Source organism: Achroia grisella, unplaced genomic scaffold (genome assembly GCF_030625045.1).
Source record: "Achroia grisella isolate CSIRO2021 unplaced genomic scaffold, CSIRO_AGI_Agris_v1 utg3071, whole genome shotgun sequence".
Taxonomy (NCBI): Eukaryota; Metazoa; Arthropoda; class Insecta; order Lepidoptera; family Pyralidae; genus Achroia; species Achroia grisella.
The window spans coordinates 609,509-621,005 of NW_026712790.1; the positions used below are offsets into that span (position 1 = coordinate 609,509).

The 11,497-nt window shown below is 34.7% G+C and overlaps 1 protein-coding gene across 1 annotated transcript in view; it reads right to left on the minus strand.

Moving 5' to 3' along the window:
• LOC131843376 (chondroitin sulfate synthase 1) overlaps positions 1 to 2,180 on the minus strand; it is a 57,125-nt gene extending 54,945 nt beyond the window's left edge. The window contains exon 1 of the mRNA XM_059192004.1: positions 1,069 to 2,180. Coding sequence (XP_059047987.1) covers positions 1,069 to 1,833 — 765 coding nt within the window. The 5' untranslated portion in view covers positions 1,834 to 2,180. The remainder of the gene's footprint in view (positions 1 to 1,068) is intronic.
• Positions 2,181 to 11,497: the final 9,317 nt, after the last annotated feature.

Below are 11,497 nucleotides of genomic sequence, written 5' to 3' on the forward strand. Positions count from 1 at the left end.
GTTATTCTGATGTATAAGCTATATTACTGTAAAGTTTTATTAATATCCGTTCAGTAAATTTTGCATGAAAGAGTAACAAATATCTCACAAATTAGTACTCACAAACTTTCGGTTAAAATGTACATGTATGTATGTATTATGTATATAAACCTTCCTCTTGCATCACTCCATCTATTAAAAAACTCCGCTTCAAAATCCGTTGCGTAGTTTAAAGATTTAAGCATACATAGGGACAGACAGCGAGAGCGACTTTATTTTATACTAAGTAATGATTAAGATTATATCATCATCATCATCATCATCGCAGCCCGGAAGACGTCCACTGCTGGACATAGGCCTCCCCCAAAGATCTCCACGAATGATATGTTAATAAAAAGGTAGTTAAATCACAGGATATAGAGGTATAACATCTTAGTCCTTTGAAATGACTGGTATTATATGATAACGTAATGCCTTTTTTTTCGAACTATTCTGATGCTATCGACCGCTGGACTATATAGCTTCACAGAACGATTGTGGGCGAGTGCAGATGGCACTCCAAACCCGTAGAAGGACTTATAGAGCGACTGAAGGCCAACTCCCGCCTGACGGATACGACTTTAGTCTGACTTGGAGTTCGAACCTGTAAGCGTCGTAAATACGATCCCAATTTGAATTGGATACTATTCATATATGGTAACAGCAACCACATCCCCTGCTAGTATGTCATTCAAATTATATGAAAAATTTAGACTTTGTCTAAATATACACTTTCCGGGTTATTTTTATCATAGTTTATAGTATTCATAGCAAACACTGTTGGTACTTATCTATTATGGTTACTCATTGTTTGACAACACAATGATCATGAACCTTAAACCGAGTGCATTTTAAAGTAATGTAACGATCTACCTACCATGACGGTACATTGTATAAACAACATAATTTGTAACTCACAACACTAACACTTACGATAAAATACAAAGTATAGTCATGAGCTAACGTTTAGTAAAATACATTAGTAGGTACATATCTGAAAATGAAATAGAATTACATGTAAATATTATATGTAAACAATTAAACACTTACATCGTAACTCCATGTGCAGGAAACGCCGGCGAACTTGGCAACACAGCGGCCGAGCTCGACGTCCTCATGCGTCGTGTATAGGTGCTTGAGGCAGTACTTCACGTGGGGAGCCACCCTCCGTAAGGTCTCCTTAGAAAACAACACTCCGGGACCGCCCATGCAAAAATTCTCATTATAGTCTAACGCTAATGCGTCCCGCTCAGAGTTCGTGCCTCTGCCAGCCTGCCCTATAAACTGAGGCTTTCGACTATCCACCGACCGTAAGAACTCCCCCATCTTATCACCTCTAACGTAAACATCGTCGTCCGCACGCATGAACCACTCAAATTTATCGCCAAATTTCTCGTACATGTACAACAACATAAGGAATGACTTCTTCTGCGGTGGGTAACTGTCGTCCACACCCCGTAATGGAATCAGAGGCAATCCTGGAGCTCGCGACACTTCCGAACTGAAGAACGCAATACGACCCGGCAAATCTTGACTCCAAGTCTCGAACACTGCTTTAGCTCTAGTATCCAAGTACTGTTCCGCCGTCATAACACCCACGAAAACTAAAGTCCTGTTAGAATTTTGCACTGTCTCTTCGGGGCCGAGGCCTATCAAGGCGTACGGGTCGGGGGCGACGTACGCTTTCGCGGATTGCGGACAGGTTTCCATCGTTGTCCTGGAGGAAGTCCACGAGCACATTTTGATGAACATGCCGAGCAGGACGCCGGCGACGACGCCCGCAGCCAGATGTGTCCACTTGTTCCTGCGAGGCATCGTGACGACACTGCGGACTCGATGAAGGCCTCAGTTACCCGGCGTCCACATGTGCGCATTCCAGGAATATTCTTTTTATCCCTTTTTTGTAGCGACTGGGAGGGGTAGACATTAGCGGGCGGCTTTTTTGTTCGCTCCTCGCTCCCATCGGCGGGAGCGATCACATGGCTCGCGGCAGACTGTCGCGTTTGACACGAAATCGAGCCGTATCGCGCTATCACTATCGGATTTGCAGATGTTATCGACGAAGCGAGCGCGGCGAGCCGCGACACGTATCGAAATGCGAGTTCATGTTACGAACGCCGCCCGAGCGGATAAACTACCAAACGAACGGTTCGACTCGCGCGCCGTCCGCGGTCTAACTGAACTGGACGAACCGCCTCAAAACAAAACTCAAGTCAAGCAGCGGTACAATAATTCCTAGTGTCCGCGACACCGTTCTTGCTCATTTCTCGTTCCTGCCGGCCGGCTGTCGTATATGTCTGTCTTCGTCTGACTCCAAATGTGGGCCGGATCGGAATGAACTTGTCCCATTCATCGCGGCGTGTCTGGCGATGACAATAGACAATGCTGGTGGTCGCCTATTGTCTGGTAGGTCCGTCGCTCGCGGAAATACAATTTTATGACCCATTTTGCAATAGGTAGTGCGGGAAGTACGCGATTTACCGCGGAATCCAAAGTTCCTTGGCTTGCTACCGCACTTGCAAGTGCGAGATTATTTTATTTATGTATTACTGTGGTATTACGCACAGACATGCATTCTTGAATTTTACGATAAATATCTATATTTAAAGCTTTATCTAGTTTCCTCTGTTTATAAATGTATTTAAATACCTACCATCTAATAACTGTCTAATAATGTTAAATCAGTTGCGTATTTAGTGCAATCTTCAGATGCAATGTAATCTAAATCAATCAGGTAGATAAATATAAATATTTTCTTGTAATCTGATAAACAGGACCAGTTAACCTGGTGAAACCATACTAAAAAAGTAATGAAGGCACATTGATAATAACCAGAAGTAAAGAGGTATTTTAATACCATTTCGAAACAAAAATATTTTTAAACAATATATCTATATATATAAAAATTACATGTCACGTTGCCGCGATGGACTCCTAAATTACTGAACCGATTGCAAATTTGATTTGCACATTGTGTGCAATTTGATCCAACTAGAAAGATAGAATAGCTTACATCTCAATTTATAGTCGCAATATTAGTTTATTGCAAATTATTTTTATATATAAAGAAACTGTTAGCCACACAACGCGTGGCCGGGTCTGCTAGTAATTTTATACGTTTTTATAAGTACACCTACTAAATTTTATCTCTAACTCAACCTATTACTGGATAGGTAGAAGGACAAATAAAATTTTGATAATAATTTTAAAACATAAAATATAATATTACGACACCACACACATCAGGGTTATGAAGTGTGGCTTATACACTTAGGAGTCATACGATTTTGATTGAAAAAAAAACACTAAGTAATTCTAATCTGTAGAATACAGCAGCTATAGCTCTTAATCACCATTAATTAAATTAATAGATATTATAATTATTAGAAAAGAAAGAAAGAAAACTGTTTATTTGGTACACTGAAAATAATTTTTAAATTTTAATTTACATTTTTATATTAATAATTACTGTACCAAATAGGTCTCCGCTCAGCATATGTCGTGACGGGCTGCCACGACGCTGTCAAATTACAAATAAAAATTAAATATGGCTAGATAAATTAAATTACAATAAGACTGACATTATTATTTTATTTACGAAAAATTAACACATTTTGTTAACGTTTAACAATATGTTATCTGTGGTTTAACATAAGGTTGTTAGTTGTAACCAGTGCAAGAGACGCCACAAAGCACTATTTGACAATGACATTAATCCTGGGTATTAATTTATATATTTTTAGCACACCGCCTTACTACCGGTGGTCGTGGGTTCGTTCCTAGTACGGTACAAACATTATATATGTGTCACTTGGTCTTATTTTCTATGTATGTTTTTAAAGTTTTGAAGTAATTGTATGAGATATTTAATACCCATAAATAACACAAGTTTCACTTAGTTTGGAACTAGATGGCACTATGTTTATTGTCCAGGGTTATTATTATTATCATTATACTATAATATATACCACCTAGAGATGAGTCAACTCGAGTTGGGAGAAATGCCGGGATTTATGAGGAAATCCGTTGTTTGGAACATTTTCGAATCGCCAATGAATGGACGTGTAAAATATATGAAATGCTCGGATTCATTTTAAATATATAGGATATAAGAGTTCGTTATTCGAGTATCACGAGAAGAACGAACGATCGAGAGAATCACGTAAAAAAAACACTCAAATAGAGAAGGAATTGACCTGCAGTGACGCACACGTTCCATAAGTCTTTCCGCGGGTTTGAGTGCCATTTCCACTCGCCCCCTTTAATTCGGTGAAGCTGTCAAGGCCAGCTACGGCCAACAACATTAAAATACTTCGAAGAATTAAAAAAAACTGTTTCGTACGGTAGGCAACTCGAGTTAACCCGAGTTACCTGAATTTCAACTCGAGTCATGTTTATTACACATCTCTAATACCACCTTACTATCTGAAGTACATGCACCCTCTATCGTTTTTAAAAACCTTGCTGCGTGCGCTAGTGAACCGTCATATTTATTTGTATGCAGCTGTTTCACTCAACTGTTTCGCCATATATAATTAATTATAATTCATTCATATTAAATTGACGTCGATGTATTATTTATATAACGTATTGAATACCTATGTACATCTATATATACAAAAATGAATTGCTGTTCGTTAGTCTCTCTAAAACTCGAGAACGGCCTCCTGTCCTCGTGAACGGTCCTCCACTGATATCCCGGAGGTATACCTACCGTTAACACAGGCGGTATTTATACATAAAAATGTTTATCACTATTGTGTGAGTGCGTGTGAGGCACCTAGAATTAAAAATGGTAAAGTAAATACACATAGTTGATTCATGTTTTCTGTATCTAAGGCATTCAGAGTAAACCTGAAACGGAACGTCAGAGGCCAGAGCCTAAATAATCTTTGTGGGCAATTAAAAAAAAAAATTAAATTTAAGCACTTTTTAATAGTCACTTTTAGTATCTTTTTTTAATCTACCGCTACAAATTCCAGATCCAGATCTATCTCATCACAAAAAAAAGTGTTACTGTTTTGAATAAATGTTGTAACTTTACTAGTTTAGAGAGTTGTCTGTAATTCTAATTTTTGATTAAAAGGTAAGAAAGAAACGATTCGATTTAGAATCACTTGTACTATTTCTTAAGAAATAATAAAAAAAACAAACGAACGATCCGATCGGCGAGTAAACTTAAACTTTTAAACTTTGTTATTTACGCTTTATATTATAATATTTAGTTATATACGCCTATATGAGTTAAAACTATTATAACCTAATAGCTACCCGGGACCTTCAGTACTTTTACTAATGTACCCTATTAGTAAAAGTACTGGAGGGAAGGGGGTTGTTAGAAATGTGGACAACTCCATTGCAATATATCAGGTCAGGTTGACATCCGCGCAGTTCTCCCTAGAAACATCATGATAAATTCCTAGTGATATTTGACATATTTGTCCAGATGTGCTAACTGACCTGACCTCATGCTCATCTTATCATCCTCCACTGGTGCCCCGCCAGCGTAAACCGTTAGCGCGGATGGGTGCATTATTTATTTGTTCATTCTTCATAAAAAAAATGGATATATACTAACTTTATTACATTATCAATTTCATTTATCAATCACTTAACCCGTTCTGCACAAACTTGCGTAGTTTATCAAACAGCACTTGACATTGACCTCATACAAAATAACTTTGAGGCAAACAATATGGAGAATATTCTTTAAAACGATGTGTTAAGACTGATTTTTAAATACGAAATGTGTTGGCGCCCTATTATTAAATCCACATGTTGTCTTTGCAGCTGTGACGTCCTTTGCATACATGACATATTGTTACGAGCATAAGGTCGTAAATCAAATAATGATCATCAGACCGAAGTTTTATTTTTAGCCATTGTTTATATATATGACGCAGTCTTAGCATCTTATATTTGTAGCAAAATTTTAAGATCTTTTAAAAGAAAACTTAAAAGACTTCCTTATATCGATTAATTAATCAATCGAATTAGTGCGTAGCGATTTCTATGTTGATTATCGTATGCCTCTTACTTGTTATACTGTAATTATTTATATAAAAAAAACTATTCAAAAGAGCAACACACAAGTTTCTTGCTCATTCTTCTTGTGATGAATCTGCATTCCGAATGAGTGGTAAAATAAAAATATGACTATTCAAAAATGCTTGTAACGAGTTTATTTGAATAAAGATTATTTCTATTTCTAATCGCTGTATGTTGTACAAACCTTAATTCAATCTTTGAATGAAACGGTGGTAGACAGGCACAGAAAAATTTCATCGATGAAAAATATCGACTATATCCGATTGGGGTCCTGCCGTCCCCATCATGTGACCAAAAATTGTTCGTAATGTGGATATATGATGTAATTTGCTAGCAATGTACCCTGTCAGGTTGATCTCCACGCGGTTCCATCTGGAAACCATCATGATAAATTCTTGGTGATTTTGTCACGATGGGCTAACTGACCTGGCTTCATCTTCATCTTATCACCCTCCATTGGTGTCCCGCCATAGTAAACCGTTAGCGCAGGCAGGTGCACTATGTCATTACCATCAATAGAAAAAACATGTTCCCGCCTCGCGGGCCATAATACGCGAAAAATAAAATGACAATAGCTGAAAATATTCGTATATTTATAATACATTATTTCCATTTGTGTGAAGCCGAGTTACAAAATTCGCACGCTACTCTCAAACAAAATAAGTGCAACTTCACATAAGATTTTAGTCTTAACTTCAATAAAATTATTGTAAATAAATAAAATTGCAACAAAATATATGTATTTAGGAGTCATCCATAAATCGTCACACTTTAAGGCGTGGAGAGTGACGAAGTGTGACATAAAATAATAATAATACCCCTGGACAATTGATACAAAATAGTTAATTTTAAACCTTCGTGTTTAATATATATTATTTAAATTATTAACCGGGTCTTAACAGGTATTTACCTCTCTCGACGTTTCGACTAGGTTACGGTTAGGTGTACGGATACCGTGAGTGCTGTGTGTCGCGAACTTTCGTTAAACAATCTAGTGACGGTAGATGAAGAAAAAACTGCTGTCACCTATCTACATTGACATCGCTGTTACTCCAGTCAGCTCGTGACCACGGCTAGTGCAACCTAGTCGAAACGTCGAGAGATGTAAATACCTTTATTTGCCATAAAATTATTCGTGTTAAGACCCGGTTAATAATTTAATTCACACAAAATTATCTAGTCCCAAACTAAGCAGAGCTTGTGTTATGGGTACTAATCAACTAATATAAATACATAGATACATTTTTGTATATACATATAACACATAATATACATAGAAAACACCCGGGCTGATGTACCTCGGTGGACCTCGGTGGTCTAGCGGTCTAGCACACCGCTTCACTTCCGATGGTCGCGGGTTCGATTCCTCGCACGGCACAAACATTTGTATTCATGAGTATGATTGTTTGTATCGGTCTGGGTGTTTTCTATGTATAATATGTATGTTTTTACGAAAAAAAAATATCTATGTACTTGTATCAGTTATCTAGTAAGGGAGGGACTCCAATTACTATTTTGCTTAATTGTTAGTGTATAGCAGATTGTGTACATATTATGTTATGTTATGTTATGGATATATAATAATAATAAAATTAACAAAAAAATAAATTTTCATTGTCAAACACATCATATAGCCAAAAACAACCTTAGAAATGGTTATTAACACTAGATTATAGACAGAATTATTGATACGGTAATAGCACTTCTATAGGCGTTTCTAGATTATCACCAATTCCCAAGACACACACACATCACACACACACACACACACACACACACACACACACACACACACACACACACACACACACACACACACACACACTCCTATGATTACACCAACCTACGTAAATTGTAATATATCATAACAAACTCATAAATACACCTCAATATGGAAGAGGACACTAACTTCTGAAACAGGCATTTTCTATACCTACCTCAGAAGTCAGGGACTTCTTAATTATTTGTATTTGTAAAAAAAAAAAAAAAATATTAGACAATAAAGATATATATTATATATAATAATAAATAAATAAATAACTACACATATCATACATATGTATAATTGTTTTTGTGTATCTACTAACATCTATGTACATATTAATCTGCTATACAATAACAATTAAGCAAAATAGTAATTAGAATCCCTACAATTATTATTACTTTAGCTTGGGGGGGCTTGATTTTAATTAACGTACTTAAATACTCTTTCGTGTGTGGCATATGAAAGGACTTACAACATATGTTGTTATTACACCGCTAAAAAACATAGTACATATAAGAAAAAAATTACAAATGCTGCTTATTAGTAAGGTGACGATCGAAGGCCTCAGTGATCCTGCGATTTAGTAACAAATATAGTCATTAACACAAATATTTGTACCGCGCCAGGAATCGAACCCGCTACCATTTGAAGTAAGGCAGTATCTAAACCGCTACACCGCCGAGGCCGTCAAAGTTTAATAATATTGCGGGTTATAATTCAAGTATAGTAATAACTGAAAGTGTAGATTTTAATCTCTATTTAACAAAAACGGATAGCAACTGCGTTACGTAATCAAACCCTATAGTCTGTTTTTTTTTATCACAGAGTCAAGTTTGTCAAAATTTTGTAATTTTTAAATAGGGTTGTGCCATCGGAAATTAATATTAATTACCCATTTTTATAGGTTACTAAAAAAGAATATATGGGTGTTTGGGTGTCAATTTAAAACACATCAACATAAAATGAATAACGTAAATATTAATAAAGATAGAATTGTTGTACTGATATTGATTTTTTCTCATTAACATATCGCTGATTATATGCCAAAGGGCCGCAACGCAAAAAAAAACTGTCTTTATTATTTTTTCCACTAATGGTATCTAAATCGTTATAATTTTTATATTAAAAAAAGACACTCATGGTTCTAGAGCTAACACAGATATACCACTATAGTGAATATTTTGATGAGCTCTCTTGTAATATTTACCGTTTGCGTCATGTGGCCTTTTGGCATTTACTCGGCGATATATTTCACAAAAACAAAGGACTAACTGCCTTTTTTATAAAACAAATGTTCTTCATATGGTATCATTATTCATAAAACCTACACCGTTTGAAAGAAAAAAATGATGGTTTGTAGCTTAATACTATAAAATATATGTGCATTTTTGTGTTATTTAATTTAGACAGTAAAAACACTAGTGTAGGTACGTAAATTATGAAAACATGTTGTAGAAATTTAATAGAAAACTTTTAAAGTAATCGTCTGAAATAAAAAAATACAATTCAACAAATCGGTATCGCAGGTACATCACTACCACAGCTAGTGAAATTATTTGACAATTTTACATTTAAACCTGTCAATTTAGTCTCTGCGATTAAAAACAGACTCTAGTTTAATTTTTCACTGTTTTACGTATACATTAAAAACTCTTGAAACGTATTAAATGCAGTTATTTGTAATGGGGTAATAGTGAATTGCGATTTAAATGCGTAATGATCGTTATAACACACGAGACATAATTTCAACCCGAGCGAGAGCGTAATAGAGCTGAGTGTGTTAAATACGCACGTATATCGTATAACGTTTTCCAACACATCGTCGATTAAATAGAAAAATGTCATTTTTCAAAATTAAAAGCTAAAGTCAATGAAATTAACCACGCCGTCTTAATCATTATCTAAATACTTTTAAAATGATATAATACTTCTGTGTAAATTTAAAACTTTAAAGGAAAAAACAATTTAAATAAATTAAAAAAAAAACAAACTTTAAAGACTGGTCTTGTAAAAAAATTATATTTTGAATACTGCCATTTTTCTATTTAATCGACGATTTTTTCTTTTAAATAAACTTAACCTTAAAACTGTGATGAAAAATATTACATTCCCGCCGTTTTACTTTTTTTAAATCGACCTGCTGCCTACTGGCTAACGGCGCGCGCAGGACAGTTCGAAATTTGATAAAAAAAAGCAAATAGTGTGATTATGGAATACAACTTCACTATTTGCGTTTATAAACGTATTTTATGTACTGCTTTATATAACGAAAACCCGTGAAATTAGATCAACTTTACGAGCAAGTGAGTTGAAAAACAACATTACGCTCTTACTAAAAACGGCGTAATTGAAAACAAACTTTAATTTCATATCTGTTAATGGTATAGCGATGCATTTTTTGTTTTCAATTACCCTGTTTGTATATTAATTTCTATCACAACATTCAATCTAATTTCTTATTCTAATTCATATTTATAATATCTATACATCATTCAATGTTGTGACAGACATATTTCGTGTTCATATAAAATTATATATGTTATTATTACATATCACTTTTCACCTAAGAAGCCACTTATGATTTGTTCTATTTTCTGTTTTAACATTCTATATATACTCTATGTATAATAATTATCGTTCGCATTACATTATTTACAATTTTCTCAAAGCCAAACATCTTTACACAGTATAAAACAAGTCGCCGCTGCTGTCTTTCCGCTTATATCTTTTAAATTACAATACGGGTTTTAATGAGTTTTCTGCGATAGATTCAAGGGGAAGGTTTATATGTATTATGTATTTATGTAATGTTACATGGAAGAGTCCACTATCTAGTAACCGTTTTACCAAACGGACGGGCCGCATGCTTGATTGCCATAACACTTGTATAAAAAATAAACAAGCTGACCCGGCAAACATTATTTTGCCATATTGATGGAAGTACTAATATCGCTGTTAGAAAGAGTTGAGGGTAGAAAGGAAAATTTTGGGTTGTATTTTTTTTCATGCCAAATCATAAAGAAATTTATTTTTATTTTTATTTCAGACCACCCCTATCACTTAATTGGGTGAAAAATAATTTACAACCTATTCTATGGGTCTACCATTGAATATGAGTAAAAATTTCATAAGAATCAGTCAAGCTGTTTCGGATGAGTTTTGTTACAAACAGTTCTTTATATATTAGGAGATATAGTCAAGCCACAAGTTGAGAACAACTTGACCAATTTTATTCATCTTTTTTATTCTTTTTTATTTTATACTTTGTAGAATGTTCCTAAGGAACGAAAAGTTTTGATGATTACCCAGATTATAGAAATATAAAAAAAATAAAACAATATTCTAACTGAACTGTTACATGTATGATCTTGTATACTCAATAAAGAATTTTTCATGACATTTCATTTGACATCATATAAAATTAATTTTAATTAACTGACAATAACATAAAACAAAATGCAACAGATAATAATCTGCGAAATACAATACAATAGATCGATATTGTGACGACACGCGTTTTTGTACGCTTAGATTTAAATTTCGAATCTCATTTTAAAGGTTTAAATAAGTTACACAAGGAACCGCTTTTCATAATGTTCTCAACAGAATCAAAAACATTTTTTTTTTTTAATTTTATACGTAATTGGAATAATAGATCGACATCAC